The sequence below is a fragment of the Lonchura striata genome, chromosome Z (assembly GCF_046129695.1).
Source record: "Lonchura striata isolate bLonStr1 chromosome Z, bLonStr1.mat, whole genome shotgun sequence".
Lineage (NCBI taxonomy): Eukaryota > Metazoa > Chordata > Aves > Passeriformes > Estrildidae > Lonchura > Lonchura striata.
Genome location: NC_134642.1, coordinates 5,743,671 through 5,761,971, shown reverse-complemented (window position 1 = coordinate 5,761,971; position 18,301 = coordinate 5,743,671). Strand labels below are relative to the sequence as shown.

At 37.7% G+C, this 18,301-nt stretch overlaps 1 protein-coding gene across 2 annotated transcripts in view; it reads right to left on the bottom strand.

The window, feature by feature from the left end:
* The window catches only part of SLC44A1 (solute carrier family 44 member 1), a 70,355-nt gene that overhangs the window by 36,841 nt on the left and 15,213 nt on the right, over nucleotides 1-18,301 (bottom strand). For both annotated transcript variants that reach the window (XM_021534838.3, XM_031507450.2), the window contains exons 2-4: nucleotides 17,580-17,669; nucleotides 15,425-15,567; nucleotides 7,849-7,985 (exon numbers count right to left, since the gene is read on the bottom strand). In XM_021534838.3, the coding sequence (XP_021390513.1) occupies nucleotides 7,849-7,985; nucleotides 15,425-15,567; nucleotides 17,580-17,669 (370 nt within the window). The remainder of the gene's footprint in view (nucleotides 1-7,848; nucleotides 7,986-15,424; nucleotides 15,568-17,579; nucleotides 17,670-18,301) is intronic.

Here is an 18,301-nt window from a genome sequence, read left to right as displayed (position 1 = left end):
ATCTGCTGCTCCAGCTGGATCCTCATGTATCTATGTGGCTTCATGATGGCATTCATCCAAGAATACTCAAAGAGCTGGTTGATGTCATTGCAAGGTCTCTCTCAATTAGTTTTGAACAGTCTGGGGAGTTCCCAGCTGATTGGAAGCTGGCTACGGTTGTCTCAATGTTCAAAAAAAGCAAGAAGGATGAAACTGGAAACTACAGGCCTATCAGTCACACTTCAGTGCCTGGTTAAATTATGGAGAAGATTATTCTGGGAGCTCTGAAAAATGCCTGAATGACACCACGACCATCATCACAGCCAGCACAGCTTCGTGAGAGAAAAGTACTGCATGTCCAACATGACTACCTTCTAGAATAGGCTGGTTGATCATGGGAAGCCAGATGATCTGATCTTTTCAGATTACAGTGAAGTTTTGATACTGTCTCTCACCTTCTGGAGAAAATCCAGCCCACAGATGGATAAACACACCATATGGTGGGTGAGCAGCTGCTCATGGGTCAGACACAACGGGCAACAGTGAATGGGGTGACATCAGACTGGTGTGACCTGTCACCAAAGGGCTCCATCCTTAGCCCTGTGCTCTTCAACATCTTTATAAATTACTTGGACACAAGACTCAAAGGTCCAAAGTAGGTTTGTTGGTGATACAAAATTGGGAGGAGCCACTGGGAGGAGCCTCTCTACAAGCAGAGACCTTGTAGAGAGGAGTCAACAAATGACGAGGCTGGGAAATTACCAACTGTATGAAGTTTAAGAAAGATAAGTACTGGATTCTGCACCTAGGACAGGGAAACCCTGGATGTATGGACAGACTGGAGAGTAAGACCCTGGAAAACACTGCTGCGGAAAGGGACGTGGGGGTCCTGGTCAAGGGCAAGTTGAACATGATCAGCAGTGCCCTGGCAGCCAGAAGGGCCAGCTCTGTCCTGGGGTGCATCAGGCACGGCATCACAGGCTGGGCAAGAGAGGGGATTGTCCTGCTCTGCTCTGAGCTGGGGCAGCCTCACTTCGAGTGCTGGGGGCTGTTCTGTGTGCTGTAATATAAAAAAGATACTAAGCGCTGGAAGAGTGGCCAAAGGAGGGCAACTGAGATGATGAAGGGACTTGAAGAGAAGCTCTGTGAGAAGTGGCTGAGGTCACTCGATTGGTTCAAACTTGAGGACACTGGGAAGAGACTTCATCACAGTTTGCAACTTCTTTGTAAGAGAAAATGGAGGGGCTGGCACTGATCTCTGCAGTGACCAGTGACAAGACCTGAGGGAATGGCCTGAAGTTGTGTCAGGGAAGGTGGAGGTTAGGTTCACCCAGAGGGTAGCTGGGCACTGGAACAGGCTCCCCGGGGAGGCGGTCACAGCACCAGCCTGACAGAGTTCAAGCAGTGTTTGGACAATAATATCATGTACATGGATATGATTCTTGGGGTATCCTATGCAGGGTCAGAAGGTGAACTTCGTGGTCCCTCGTGGGTCTCCCCAACTCAGCATATTCTATAGTGATTGATAACTGACTTCTAAAAAGCCATATGATGAAGCAGAGCTTATAGTTCGAAAACTTCATTGCCTCCTTCACAAGTAACATCCTGTTAGTTCATTAAGTTCTCTGACACAGGAATAAAACTCACAGACACAGAAACATGCAGAAATGTTAGTAGCAATGAGACTTAAAATCACAACTCCTCATCTCTGGACTTTCAGCCCAGTTCTATGTTCTCTTGAGTTCTGAATGTTTTATGACTGAGTTCACCAATTAAAACTTAGTTAACACTGTGACTACATGACTCACAGATGATTATGCTTGACCAACCAACCCATGCAATAAAGGCTAGAGTACAATATTGATATTGACAGAGGTGGAGCTCAGGAAAGACAAGGCTCCCAGGCTCTTGCAAGGATAAAATTCTTAACACTTTTCTGTATTTCTCACCCCAGAACTTGCCTGAAATCTATCTGTCAAACTCTATCAGCACTAAACTGTTAACCTGATACATTCAAAGCTTCATGCAATGAGACAGCTTGGTACACTATCAATAATTGGATATTACCTTAGCATATCATAGACTAGCAATGAAGCATAGAAAAGTGGCAGCTTAAAATACCGTCTCATGTATCTGGCTGCTGCAAATTCCAGAGTCAAAAACCACAGAACTGGTAGGATGCCAAATACTACTTCCACACAAGGTGGTAGTTACTATCCTTTGCTGAGTTCTGTCAATAAGAGAACAATGCTGCATGACCCCAGAAAAAGCATGTTTATGGCAAGAAATTAAATGATCTCTCTTCATTGACTCCTGTCAAATGGAAAAAGGTTTGTATCACCATGAAACAAACCACATCATGCTGACGAGACTTTCTTTATTCTTTGACTGCTAAGCCTGACAATAGTAATTATAACCAATCTACAACTATAGGAAGCGATTCTACTCAGAAAACAAGCACTAAGCACAGAAGTTTAGGATTGTATAAATTTCCTATTTACCTGTTTTAGAACAAAAACATTCCAAGAGCAGACACATGTGATGCTTCATTTAGGAATGAAATAGCACTTAGTTATGCATATATTAGCATCAGAGCTGGAAATAACTGAGAAAAGAACTCCACTTCTTAGCCAGAGATTTTAATGGGGTCTAAAGTATCAGATAAAGTGAAAGCACAAACATACCTAAACATTACTGCTATGCCTTTTGCAAACTGAGCAGGAATAGAGATAGACGACCAATAAGGATAGAGCTGAACCTTGACACCGAAATCTGATTTCTGGACCCTAGCAAAACAGTGATGCCTTGGGATGAGCAAAAAGGCATAGGACAGACCACTTTGCAGTCAGGACTTCTCAGATTAATATGACAGAATTGTTCTAGAAAAAAAAAGCTTCATTCTCTTCATCTACCCACTGCTGTCTTCCAGAAGCACAGTGTGCATTTTAAAGAAGAAAAGCGACGTTTATGTGTATCTTTAGTTCTAGTTGTTGCAGAGAGACGTATCACCACTTCTTTAAAACAATGAGCATCAAAGGGCAGGAGAAATTACACGTACTTTTATAAATAAAAATGGGACTGAAGTGAAAGTAAGCATTCTCCAATTCCTGCAAGAAAATTCCAAGAAAGATCCATCACAAATCCCCATTAGTTAGATCTTCAAAAGTCTCTTGAATTGAAGACCACAAAGAGAACTACTGTGATAGATATTACAACATGCTATTACAAGTAAGAGTATAGAAGAAAATCCTAGATTCAGAATTAATGTATATATATATATATATATATATATATATATATATATTCTGACTTGTAATTAAAAAAATAAGACAATACTCTTCACTTTCTCCTATTCTTATTAGCAGTACAGAGAATTGAAAACTATTAATTTATCTATTCCTCCACTTGTATTTCTTCCAATGTTAAATAAACCCAGCTACTCTGGAATCACATTAATCCATCTAGTCAAGTAGCAGATGTTTCTCCTACTGTATCTTTAGCTCTGCACAACTTAAAACTTAAAGATATTCTTCAGTGTTAACTAAATACCCAAATATTTTCTATTCTAAGAGCTTATCTTTTTTGTTTTTAAAACATCCTCACGGCAATTAACCCTAACTTGTGTGCAGAAAAATCTGTCTCTGATGCTTAGTGATTTCATTTTGATCTCTAGTTTAATATTACTCAGGTTATGAGATGAAGAACAATAATTTTTCAACCTTCTCCAAGATATTCCTGCTTTTAATGACCTACTCTTCCTGATAGTTTTCTCTTTTACAGACAGAGGAAATCACTGGCGTTTTATAATGATAATCTTTGTTTCCCTTCTCAGTATCTACCTATCTATATACACACTCTGTAGATAAATACATGCTGAGAATACACATATGTGTGTTTGTGTACAAGGTAAAAAAAAATTAAAGAAAGGATTAGAACACAGCCTTTATGATGCCAGAATAGCAGGAGTTTACACAAAATGCAGTCCCTCTTCACAATTCATAAAAATTACACTTTCAGACAATACTATGCCTCCAACTTAATCCTCCTGTGATCCTCAGCAGTTTCACAATCTCTCCTCCAAGTATCAATAACCACTTTAAATTATAACACTGCATGCATAACAATAGGTTCTCACCCCTTCATTCTGGGGGCATTTCTTTAGATTTGACATTTTATTCCACTGCAATCAATAGCATCTTGTTTTTCTATATGATTCTAAATAATTCAGTAGTCACAAGAAGATTTATAACCTCACTGTTTCTTCCTCTTTCCAAATGGTTTATTAATGTAATCAATAACACAACACAAAATTATTGGAGGACTCCACATGCTGTCACTTTCTGTTGAGAAAACAATTTCATTCTAACTAGAGGATACATTTCCAATAGAACACAAACCTGATGGACAGGTCAGGTAACAAGATAGAGTACTAATAGATGACTCTGTACCTCAAAACTGCTCATAATGTACTTTTACTCTAGTCAATTAAAAAAAAGACACTCAAAATTAACATACCCAGGCTTCCAAAGATCTGTGGGTGCAGAATTGCTTTAAACATAAGGTATCTGTAACTAACACAGAACATTGTACTTCAAGAAAATCATGAGCGAAGGATTACGCTTTAAACAGCATACTTTCACTGAAAACAAAGGCAGGGGAAACAAGAGCAGGCAAGCAGACAAAAAATGTCAGAAGCTCACAGTGACCCATGTAACAGCTATTTCTAAAGCAAAGTGCCAAAAGGAACTACAAAGATGTCCTTTACTACACATTAATATGTCATTATCTTCAGACAAAAGAAAAATCTTTTTTGTTTCCCCTGTGGTTCTTTCTAATAGCTCAGAGATATCACCTGCTCTGACTTAGCAGACTGATTTCCTTTATTGATCTCTTTCAGGTCAGTCCCTATAGCAAACTTAATGAAGCATTCACTCTGGATCTATGTCCACACAGACCACTAGGCTGGTCTAGGTACAGAATTCTGACAACAGAAATGCCTGCCAAGATGCAGCAAAATAAAAATTTCATTTTAGGTTCCTAAATATGCATCCAGTAATTTAAACAATGAATAGGAATAGTAGTTCTCACACTGAGTAGACACTACAGTTATCATTGAATTAAACACAACAAGACATTATAGCGACCTGTCTAGTGTTTCTCTTTAATAATGACATTTCATTATTCATTTGGCACAGTCATAGATGAATTATATCTTCAAGGATATTTCAAAATGCTTTAGCAAGTCCTTGAAAACATCACTGCAGTATTTCACGGACATTTAGTTTTGAAGCATCAATTTGGTTTCTGGGAAAAACAGCTTTCAGTCACACTACTCAAAATACATAATTTTTTAAGGGTGAAGACCAACAAAAACATTGAATCACAAGTATTCGGTGCCTGGGGTGTTCTACTGGGTGAGAAAATCCTGGGGGGAGCAACAGCAGTCAGTTCACAACATATAACATTCACAGTTGTGCCCAACTGTTTGCTCTACAAACTCAAGTTCTAGCATGGCTGTTTGAGAACAGCATTGCAACATTTCTCAGGTAACATTGCACCTTCCTGTGCCACTTCCAGGAGTTGCTCCAGAATATTTCTGTACTTTACAGCTTGCACATCTGTACAAGTCAAAGATCTGAGTGGCCAAGTACCCAGCTTTCTCTTTCCCTTTTTCCTCTCTTGCAAAAGGTCACAGCTGGTTCCAGTTTTCTGGGTATCAATTATTGTGACGAGATTAAAAGCACATGCTTTATTCTTTTATTAAAATCAGCTTGGCTTTGCAAGGGATGGGCTTCTTCTCTTTCTTGGTGGGAAGGTACTGCAACTGCAGGACCTGGCTGTGAGAGGACAAGTGAGGTAGGGGTGGGAATGAAGTTACTGCCCTGAAATGGTGCTGTGTTCTTTTGTGTTGAGGCAATCAAGTGCATGCCTCACTTTAGTAAAAATACTATACTAAGCTAGCTGCAAATTCATATGTGGTACTGATAAAATCACTAGTCAATACAAAGATGTTTTAATGTGTTTTACATGTCCAAGCTCTTGAAAAAGATGTTTGGATTAAAAAACACATTTATTTGAACTTACCGCACCACCTCTTGATGGGCAAGTGAAGCACAACAGGTAATTTCTTTGGGTTGAGGAAGGGCTCTTAAGCCGTAATTCCTTTAAGAATTTCAAGGTGCATGGACAAGTAAAGTGATTTCAGGGATGGCATTTGAGCCAGATGAAAATGGCCAACTCTACAAAAGCAAATGCCACAACCTACACAGTCTGTCTCCAGACAATTCCTATTTTCAGGATGCAGGAAGGGTTAAAGCTTTCAGAAAGGCTCAACAGAGCAAAACTAAGAACTGACTGCATTCTTTACCTGTACATTTAAAACATTATGAGATGATTTTTTTTCAAATGTTAGAAGTTGTGAGCCTGAGAAAATTCAGTACCAATTATCACAAACAAATTTGCCCTCCTTCTTCAGCACTTGACAGTTGAACTCTATTTTCCAACTATACATCATCACAAACACAGAAACTGAAATTAAGTTCTTTGCAGTCATGTTCAAAGTCCTCAGATTTCATTATTACTATTTTTACAGTGGAGTCAATGGTCACTTAAAACTAACTGCCAAACCTAATCCTAGTATTAATTAATTTAAATCCACTATCACAGTTACAAAGTAGATCTCAGAAAAATTATTCTGCTTACTGAGCATTACAGTTTAGCTACTAATTCACTGTTCTTGCTCTGCTAAAAGGCTGAATCACACTTGAACTTTATTACTATATAAATGCAACTGTTAAAATAATCAACAATTAAGCTGTTCATTTGCTGCAAAACATCATTTTTTGGAATTTCTGGTAAAAATTTAAGCAGAAATATAACCATGAGGATGACAATATTTCTCTGAATGGTGCAATTTCAGTCCTGGTGCAACGCACAGGCTTTCTCTATAAAAGGAAATTTCAGTTTAGTCTAATACCCGTCTTTGACAAACCAAATATATAATGAAAATTAGAAATTGAACTCATTAGTAATTTGTCCTGCTCCAGCACCAGTTTTCATATTTTTGACCAAACTTCTGGAAACCAAAAAGATTGCCTGTCATATCAATTTTTTTAAGGTATCTTTAGATTTTAAAATCTAAAGCCCTAAGGAAAATAGAATTAGTTCTAATGACTCATGAGTACAAAATATAGCATAGCATCCTTCAAGATAAGTAGTTTTGTTGTACTTTAAGAGATAGTTATACTGAACATATGTCAGACACAATTAATAAGAGATTTGACTTATATAAACAATGTTTGTGATAAAGAAAGACATGGCTGAATTCCATTGCTTCAAGAGACAAATTCCACCACAAATGACCTTCACTTCATACTAACAAAGAACTGGCCTGCATTAGTTAAGAAAAACACAGCATGCTCGGAGAAGTAAAGAATGCAAGTATAGATATTGATTATTTTCATTTGTAATTGACAACATTGCACAGATAACATGAGGAAGCTGTTTGTGCAGCTCTGTGAAAGCTGTGATGCCTCACAGTAGTTCCCACACATTAAGAAAATGTTTCCATTTGAATAGCTAAAAACTGCTAATATTTCCTCAAATTAATTTTATATCTTTACTTTATTTTGTATGTCCAAATGCTGGTTACTTATATTCAGTTATAGTTGGTTACTTACATTCCCTCAAATGCTTATTACACTTTGTACTTCTGTTTTGGAAAATAATCTTTCCAAACTGCCTATCATGCTATGTAATGTTTTAGTTTAATGAACAGAGCACATTATTTCCATTCATACTTCATTTTTAGCTCAGCTAATGCATGAGTCTTTTTTCAGATCCTGCGAAAATATGAAACTTTTTTCATACCATTAGTTTCTGCAAATTTCTGTATATCAGCCAGAGTTTTCAATTCTTTCCTTGGGCAAGCTGATACACACAAGGCAATAGACTTAATCTTCTGATGTACTAGATCAATGTTGCATGGATCCAAGAAGAATACATACCTACGAAAGGAAAAAAGGTAAATTACTTCTATATTAATTAACAATTACACTGAACAAAATTAAAAACTATGGGATTCAGTCAAGACTGAGTGGTTCAGTCTACCCAGAAACATATGAAATTTTATATTATTGTAACTGTGTGGATCAAAAGAATTTATGTATTCAACATATGCACAACAAATGTATTGGCATTTATATACTCTGGGTCGCACAAAAAGTATATTTAACTCTATCTGATTCAAATCCATTCAAATGGCATTACTCATAAAAACAGCAGCAGTCCTACCATGCCTCTTTGCAGATATGAATCCAAACATTGATAAATGCTTACTCTGACCTTAAACTTGACTTAGAGAATTGCATTTTTTTTCCAAAAAGACCCAAAAACCAAATAAAGTCACTCTTATTCTGCAAAAACAAAAGGTCCACAGCTATATTAATGAATACACATAATGCTAGTAATCAACAACAGATTTTTAGCATTGATTGATTTTCCATGTCATGCCTGTACTGATAATTTTAGTATTTACTTAGAAATAAACTGCCTTCGGATACTTTAAGTAGAATTATCTAATGTTTTAGTGCAGTAGTTTAAAGATATTCCACTTGCAAACTTTTCACACTGAATGTCATTTAAAAATCTAATGTATGAAGTATATATTATAGATTCTTAACTAACATCTCCTGGCTATATATGCTTTATGACAAACACTAAGCCTACAGAATTTCCATTGATGGTATAATAGGGATGTTCTTCTCTTTGAAAGTTGAACAATTCTTAAATCCCTACAATTCTGCCAATGTACAATGCATTGAAATATTCCCTTCATATTACCTAACATCATCATATGAAAACACCAGAAATCTGCCATATAAAATGTCATTTCTATTTTGTGTAGTCCTCATGATGGGAATTCATTCTGTAACCAGTAAACATCCCTTTTGCTCCTAGAAAGCATTTAGGTCCTCCCTGAGCACCTTCAGTCTATATGCTAATTGCTGTCTACTTTCTTATTACCAAGTGTCAGTGTACAAGAATGATTACTACATAGTACACCCTTTCTTAGGAGTCCATCAAAACTTATGTCATCTAAATAACTGTAACATGGTAATAGATTACTTGCATTCTTAAAACACGCTTTTTTTTGTCAGCATCTCAGTGAAATCATCCATCCCTATTTATTTTTTACTTCTTACACATTACACATCTCAGGACTTCATATACCACTGAAGTCTGAAAAAGAAGTGTAAACATGAAAATTCTGTCACGCACACACAATAAAAGTAACTGTAAGCGAGCAATTTTCCCCTTAATTTCAGTTTTCCCTTAATTTCAAAGAAAATACTCTTGAGTTGATACCAGGACATACAATAGCAGTTTTAATTGAAGTTCCTCCAGTTGTTATCCCATACAATAAGGGTACATGGCAGGAGAGTGTCTACTTCTCTGACGGTATCTGGTCAAAAGAGCTACAATTAGAACATACAGAGTCAAACTTGACTGAGATGGCAAGGGAGGCTAGGATGGGAACAAATCTGGTCAGTCTCACTAATTGGTAAGGATATGTGGATTATGAAAATGGTTATTAAAATGGTGATTTCTCAGTAAGAATACCTGGCTAAGGACTTTGCCAAATTGAGACAAGGCAATAGACAGAAAACATATCTACTTAATATTAATAAAAACTATAATCAGAAAGAAACCCAGTCAATTACAGTAATAGATGGGCTATCAAGAAAATGCAGACAGGGACTTTGTGATTGATAGGGATGCAAACTCGTAAGTGCAGAATGTAGGAGGGGTCAGTAGGACCCTGCCAGCAGCTAAGGGAACATGCACAGGACAGGGTAGCAGACAGGGGTGTAAAAGGTAAAAGTCACATGCAAGTTAATGTTGGTCAGTACATTATCTAACCTCAGCACCTGATCACTGCAGTCTATTTTGTCCTATTAGTAAAGCTTTTAACTCTCTCTCTGCATAATTCTAGTCTCTATCCCATGAACATGGATGCTGCAAGTGCTGCAGGGATTAAGTGGCAGCTACTGTGGGGACTGACATAGGTGTGAGGGATTTGGTGCCAGCAGCTGGAATCAGACCAGGAGTTTTAGGTGCCACAGAACTGTGGTTTTAGCTACTGAAGTGGGTGGGGTCTCAGTGCCAGGGGCAGGGAAGGTGTCTTGGCAATGAGCTGCCAGGGTAGGAACAATGTGTGCCCACAAAAAAAGCAGCTACAGAGGTGATAGACTCAGCACAGGTGGTCATTGCCCTTGTGGTGCTGGCTTTTGATGGGGCTGAGCACCTCTACCTTCTCCAGAACAATCTATGCAAATTATAGAATCATAGAAAATCCTGAGTTGGAAGGGACCCACAAGGATCACTGAGTTCAGCTTCTGGTATAACTCACTAGCAAACTCCAAGCCATATGAGATGGTGAGTAGGGAGCTCTAGGTAAGAAGTGTTGAGTGGGCAGAGGGTCTGTGGCGTTATTTGAGGGAAACTGTGGGTCTGGGATACTTGTGGAATGAGCGCTTGAGTGTTTGGTACTTAGCACTAAACTGGATCAGCTGATGAGAAGGGGGAACCCATAAGGTGGATAAGGTGCTCTGCTAGTACTTGGAGAATCTGCAAATGTATGTGAGCTTGTGGACCTGGAAAGTGTCATGTGTGTGCCTAGTGACCTTCTGCCACTGTCAGTCCTTCTTCTGTCACTGTGAGGAGGAGGGGACATGGCTGTGCTTCTGAGTACCACTGTTGAAGCCACACCTTATCACTGCCAGTCTGTGTAACCAGCTATGTCAATGTCCCATATGTTACTGTCTATCCCTCAGCCTAGGAAGAGACCCTGGGCTCTGGGAGCTGTAGGACTGGACTCCAGTTCCTGGACAAGAGAGTCTTCTGAATTTTGCTAAGGAAACCAAATCAGGAATGTCACTATTAGCAAGCTAAAACTCCTCCCACTTCTATCATGATTTCAATTCAAGGGTCAAGCTATCATTTTAATCGCCAAAATATTTTGTAAAATAAATGCTAGTATTCTAACTCAAACCTGGAAGTTTAGAAATACAATACAATTACAGCATCCGATACAGTTTTGACAGAAGTGTGGGCTTAGCCTTAAACACCACATGTAATTCAAACACTGCATTGTATAGTGCACTGAAAAGAGCTGCACAGAAAACTCCAGGCTATCAAATCTGTGTCCTTGGAAGACACAAGTAAGATAAGTAAGATTATTTTTACTTCATTGCAGTTAAAACAAGAACCAAAATTCAAAGAACCAGCATTACAGAAGTTAATTTTTTTTGTTTATAAAGCTTACGTGTAGAAAATAAGTAATTTTACTGCAGAAAATTTCATACTGTGTCACCACAGGACAGGTTTTGTTTCTCTCTAGAATATCATTACACACTTTGTGCTGCAATTTCAGATATTTACAATCAGCAATAGACTAGTTTTCTAATAAGGAAGTAACATAGCAGCAATAGAAAGACGGACATAAACTAAGTAATCATATTGTTAGAGATGCTTCAACACTGCAAATGAAAATATGTATTTGAAAATCAATATAGTAGATTTACAACATATTCACGTTTCTGCATCTTTATGAAGTAACAGCCCTGTAGAGAAGGACTTGGAGGTACCAGTGCATGAAAAATTGGACATGACCTAGCAATGTACATCTGCAACCCAGAAAGCCAGCTATATCCAGGGTTTCATAAAAAGAAGCATGACTAACAAGGCAAGTTTTACTCTGCCCTCAGAGGGGTCCCCCAGCTGCACCCAGCTCCAGGATGCTCAGAGGAAAGTATAGGAAAGACATGAACAGTGCAGAGAAGACACATGAAAATGATGAGAGGGGTGGAGCATACGAAGGATGTGCTAAGAGAGTTGGCACTGTTCATCTGGGAGAAGAGAAAGAAGGCGGTGGAGACACCTTTTGGCAGCTTTCCAGTATTTATAGGGGGCTTCTGTAAAAGACAAAGTGACTTCTCACACAGGCAAATGGTGAAAGGACAAGGGGGAATGGCTTAAAAGTAAAACGAGGCAGAATTAGAATGATAGAATCATTTTTGTTGAAAAAGAACCTTCATATCATCTATTCTAATAGTAAACGTACTGCCAAGTCCACCACTAAACAACATCCCTAAGCGCGAAATTGATACTAAATAAATAAATAATCTTCTAAATACCTCCAGGAATGGTGACTCAACCGCTTCCCCAGGCTTGATAACCTTTTTGGCAAAAAATAATTGTCATAATGTCCAATCTAAATCTCCCTTTGCACAGTGTGAGACCATTTCCTCTCATCCTGTCACTTGTTATCTGGGGGAGGAGCTTGATTCCTCCATCCTTTCAGGTAGCTGTAGAGCAATAAGGTGAAATTGAGAGCTACTAATCTGAACATTAATAACACTTAGACAAAACTAGCATCTTAAATATTACCTAAAAATTAACAACTAGAGTGCACAGCCCATGAGGCATGTTACAGGAGCTGTAATGTCCATACTGCAACATGGAGTAGAGAGCCAAGTAAAACTCCCCAAAAAAACAGCCTAAGAGGGTATGAAGATGACCACATGGCAACCACTTGGCAACACAACAGCAAACCAATGAAAAGCAAAACCACTCGAGGTCCTAATAGTGCTTGTATTAATAATGCCCCAGGTATTTCTTTGTTCAGGCTCTCTTTTTTCAAGACACATAGACTGAGCTACCAGATATCATAATTGATCTGTGCCATCTAATGGAGATGAGAGTCCAGTGTCAAAAATTTCTTCATCAGAAGGGCATATATAGTTTCACTCAACCGAATTCTCTGTGTACATGCTGCAAACCATCCTGAAAACCTGGGTTTTCCCATTACCCAAAGTTAAAGCATTTCCTGGGGTCAAAGGCATGTGCTCAGGCATAATGCCACCCTAACTATTCTCCATAGCATCATACACACATCTCCTAGTACTTGAGTAGACAGCACAAAATGAATTTTGTCCAAATAACAACATACTGGTGATAAAAAACCAGAGTGAACTGGCATTTCAGAGACCTGCATTTGACTGCTGTGATTACCATTTATTTGCAAATAAAAGGTCATTTTTTAAACTCTTTATAACTACCAGAACTTGTAAAGCAAGGAGCTTATTTGAAGCAAATAGGTTTATTTAGAATTAATTGACAGATCTAGAGTATTATCTTGTGTCTGACTGTAGAAAACAGACTATTAAAGTGTGTTGTGGTTACTTTGTAAAAACAAAAGGATGACTGATCCACTCTTCATTCATGAGACCAGGCTGTAAAATCCTCCTTCCCAATACTTCATCTCACTGGTTTCAGCATATCTGATGTACACAGAGCAAATCACATCCCTGTGAGAACTTTGCTCTTTACCTTTACCACCAGATTTCCATATCCACACAGACCACATCAATTTCACTTCCACATTACAGTGCTTATGGGTTGCTGTCATATACAAGGAAGAAAATGTTACTTTTACAGATGATTTAACTTTTCAGTCCTTGGACTAGGAAATGAAAATGGTATTACCCTGGAAGCAAAATGAAATGAGAATAACTTCATGTTTCCAGAGCCCCATTTGTGGAGCTTTCAAGTCTTTTCTTTCTCTACACAAACTGAAATGTACAGGCACAAAGAAGAGTTTATTTTTACCGTCTGTCTGCTAAATGCTCCTATAAAAATAGCATTAAATACTCCCATGAACTCCACCTCAGACACTGTAGGAACGCCATCTGCTAGAGAAAGATGCAAAGCAGATAGCTTTTTTTAATTTTCTTGGCAATTTTTCAGAAGAAACTATGAGGTGTGAGAGAAGGAAGGATCACTTACTTATATAAGAACCAACCGCTTCCAAAACTGGATTACCTTGGACTATACCAGGCACTTCATGTGAACAGTTAAAGAATAATCTGCCTCAGAGGGTTTGCTCTTAACCAAATAGAGATGATTCTAACTCATATGTGTGTATCTATTAATTTGCTTAGATCATGCCTCAAGCTATAACATACTTACTAGAAAAGTGTAATTCTTTTGAAACTCATTAAGACATCTTGACAAACAAGAGGCTCTGTCAAATAGCTGTGTTTAAAACAGTCTCTTTTTTAACCTGCTGTTTTTTGAACTTGCATTTAAAAGATGAATTTACTTAGTGGTAGATGTTTCCCCACGTGATGATCTGACACGTCACATGTAGAAGACTATCACAATATTAATTATTACATTTCAATAAGGTGTCTGAATTTCTCGACCTTCACATGAACTCAGACACCATTTCCTCCTAAGGGTAAGCTTAAAATTACAATTTTAAAATTTGCATTTTTTCTCAGAGCACTAGAATCACAATTCTATACTGTATACACGTGAGTTTAGAAAGTGCTAAAATGTTTCTGTAAAAAATAGGAAAATTCTGCTGTATAAACTTTAAATCTTTCAACCTTCTTGAAAGATCAGATTAGATTAAGAAATTATTTTACTGACAAAAGATAGCAGTAAAAAGTTCCAGACATTTTATTTATCTCAAATCTTTCTGGTAACCGCCACTTATGTATCTACATTAAATCTTAAATGAGATACTTAGGAGTCTTTAGAATAGCAACTCAAAATTAGCAGATCTCAGCAACCTTCCAAAGTAACTTTGGAAAACCATCAATCTTCTGTTAGTCTGAAAGTGTGAATCAAAAGGCTATCATACTCAAAATTTAGTAACTTTTTAGCTCCTTGAAGTAATTGATGGTAAAAAGAACACTTTTTTTGTTTTGTTAATATCACTGTACTAAGCTAAACAGTTTACTTCCTTAAGTTTCCCAAATTGTACAAAAGGACTCTGAGCTTGTCTGAGAGCAGTGTGATGTCTTCCTGTAAAACAGATAGGAAGAACCTGAACTTTGAGTATGAGTTTTAACAGGACACTGTTTAATTAAAGCTGTGTGCACCTCTAAAGTTTTGTGCATGTTCTCCAAAAGTCACATACATACATTACACCTACAGTTTAAATTTTAAAGTCTTATTCTCATGTGCCAGATATATCTCATCTCCCCTTACACCTAGTGGCAGAAACCAAGCAGACATCAAAAGCAAACACTGGTATCAAAGACTGCTCCCAAATCTGAGAATACTCGTCACACCTAAAACTCTAACAAACACGATTTTTCATCAGCCTAGTACAATACCCTACATGAAATGGATACTGAGAAAAAGTAATTTCTCAATGTCTTAGCTGCATTCATATCGCATATCTGCCAACATATAGTCTAACATTGCTATTTATTACAAAAGATTGCTGCCCTCTAAGTGAGAAAAATTTCAAAGGACAAGTAGGAATGAGTCAACACATCCCTTCTGCCACCTTATTTAAAACCACTTTCAAAGAAAGAAAGGTTTTACCTTTCCTGGTTTAGAGAATGCAAAAATTGTATTACATACTTACTTCTTGTGTGTGAGGTCCAGACCACTGTTGACTATTCCCTCCACCTTGACATTTTTCTGTCCACAAATATTTCCATAACTGTCATATCCCGAAAGCAGTCTTGCAGCTGCTCCTGTAGCTATTGAAAAGCCACAGATAAAACCCTGGAAGAATACAAAAACCCCACAGTTTACCAATACTCTGAAAGATGGGAAAAGTCAGTTTTATTAATTTATTTCTAAGCAGAGGTTGTCTAAAAATTCTTTCAGACTGGAAAGGGAAAGACAAGGACTATCAGAGAACTGTTGTGCAATAATAAAACTGAATGCAAGCTAAAAGGGGATTCAGACATCTAATACTGGATACAAGCAGAGTTATGACTCCTGTATGTGGTTTATTTAAAAGCCATACTATCAGCAAGTGGGCATGAAGCAGAAGGGAGAGGTCAGCAAGTACACAAGGGCAGGCAGTGAAGGAGATCTACAAGCAGAGATAGGTTGCTATGCATCTTAGACAATTCCACACAATCCAGATTTTCTTGCTTTCAGATTTTTTTTTTCTTTGCTTTAAATTAAGTACTTTCAAAGATGAGCTGGAATGAAGAGGCCTGTCTAACACAAGTTTCTTTTAAGGAAATCCTCTTAAAGGAAGTGACCGGGTCAAGGCCACTATGGTTTCAGACGCTGGTTTTAAATGCAGGAAAGAAAGAGATGCAAAGCATGATGGTTCAGACCATCCAAGTAATGTGGGAAATACTGTAACTAGGCAGGTCTTGCTGTGAACTTTCAGAGATCTTTCACAAGCAAAACCTAGATTAAGGCAATGATCATGCAAACAAGAGATTAGCCCAAAAGCTTCATTAGCAAACTACAGACAGGGAGAAATGAACAATCAGCTCACTCCAGTACCACCAAGGAACTGATTTTACATGTGAGACAGACTAAGATTTGAGACGTGGAAGTGCAATAAACAGCTGAGACAAGTGCAGATGGCAGTGGCAGGACCAGATGAAATGATGACAACAGGTAATGACATTGGCAAGGAACAGTGAAAATGTGGGTGGTTCACCTTGCAAGTGAAGTCTCCTAGAACAGTACTATGTGACCCAGTCAGTATATTACATTGCTCAGACAGGAAAATTTGGGACACTCATGCAAGAAAACGAATTCATAATTGGGGGAACAGGTAAGTATAGCCAAATAATCAGGGAACATCAACAAAAACAGAAAAGAAACCAAATACAAAAGAGAGCTAGCTGTTTCAGGAAGCACTGTGCTTTTTGCAATTTTAAGATATTCACATTACAGTGACAACGTAATTTATATGATTCTAAATAATCAATTTAACTTTTACATTTTAAGCCCAACCATTGAAAAACACCCTGGGGAAAGTAGAAGAAATTTTTCAGTGGAATTATTCCTAACACCAGAGCCCGAGGGAGAGCCAAAAAGAAATCTAAGAGCACATTAAGTCCCAAACCTCCCTGAGGACACGTGCTTGCAACACAGCAGTACAAAACAGCAATGGACATTCTCTGTTTATGAAGAGTGGCAAACATAGGTCCATGAAACAAAACCAGGTGGAAAGTGTACTTCTACATTAATCTGCAGGTTTTAGAGGTTTGGGCTTTTATAAAAAGTGTAGAGTGTTCTGAGGCTGACTTGATAAAGGTGATGACAGAGGACAAAACTGTTAAAACTTTGGAAGAAAGATCTTATTAGTAATATGTTTTTTTAACAATAACTGCTTCTACTAAGTATACAATAAAAATAAATTAACAAATAAACAAAAGCTCAGTTAACTCTTTGATAGTTTTGTTTCTCACAAAAAAGTTTACTGTGATTCACAGAATTGTTTACCAGACTCCCAGTTCTCATTTCTGGGACATGCATAAAGAACTTGAGCAAGTGGTAATTCACCTCGCTGAAAAACCACCTACCACTGAGACCACAGTTTCAGATGAAGAGAAGCTGGAGCAAGAATTGGCACCAACAATAAATTATGGATCCCCACCTTGGATATGTACCTATTTCTGTTCTACAGCTGATGCTTCCCATGTAAACATATCCTGATTTTTGCCAGTGATTAAGCTACTGACAGGTTTTAAAATTCCTTTCTTATGAATGCAAACTCTTTAACAATATAACATTTACAAAATCATCTGAGTTTCATTTACCATTCCTATGCAGAAGAGGATGAATAAGAACAGCCATGGTACATCTGTGCAGCTGTGGTCTTCCAGAGGCTTCCACTCTCGCTTGGAACTCTTGTGTGAGAAGAGAGAGATGAGGTTAACAACACTTTAATTGTCTGCTTATAATAGAAAAAGGCAGAAAATTATTCTACAGGTAATTTACCTACAGCAGGAGCCAACTTTAAATGCCAAGATAGTTGAGGAAGCTTAGCTGAGAGACTTAAAAAGTAAAGCTCATGTAAAATAGTTACTTACCCAGAAAATAGTTAATTTATCTAGAAATTTACAAATATTTATCCAAAATACAGGTTATTTTCACTAATCTTTTTAACAGGAAACAGAAATCAATGGCATGAAACTAACAATATCGCCTATTGCAGTCTTCTACAGATACCTTCCAGTAATCTGATTTCCAGGAAGGATTAAACTTTTCAAAGACCCCTAAGTTTTCAAATACTATTGGCAGGCTGAACAAGAACCATGTATGTAGAAAGGAGGCAATAAATTGCTGTTTAAGGAATAGTTTTCTACCTGCCATAAGGCAGCTGAGCTTAACACTTCAGTGAAGAAATCCTTCATCTGTACTGCTATGGTGCCAGAAAGGAAAGTTGTATAATTAAATTTGGAATACTCAATGATGGAGGTAGCTGTAAGTAATTCACATAGTTTGCTGCTCATGAGGTAAAAGTCTCAAGTATGTATAC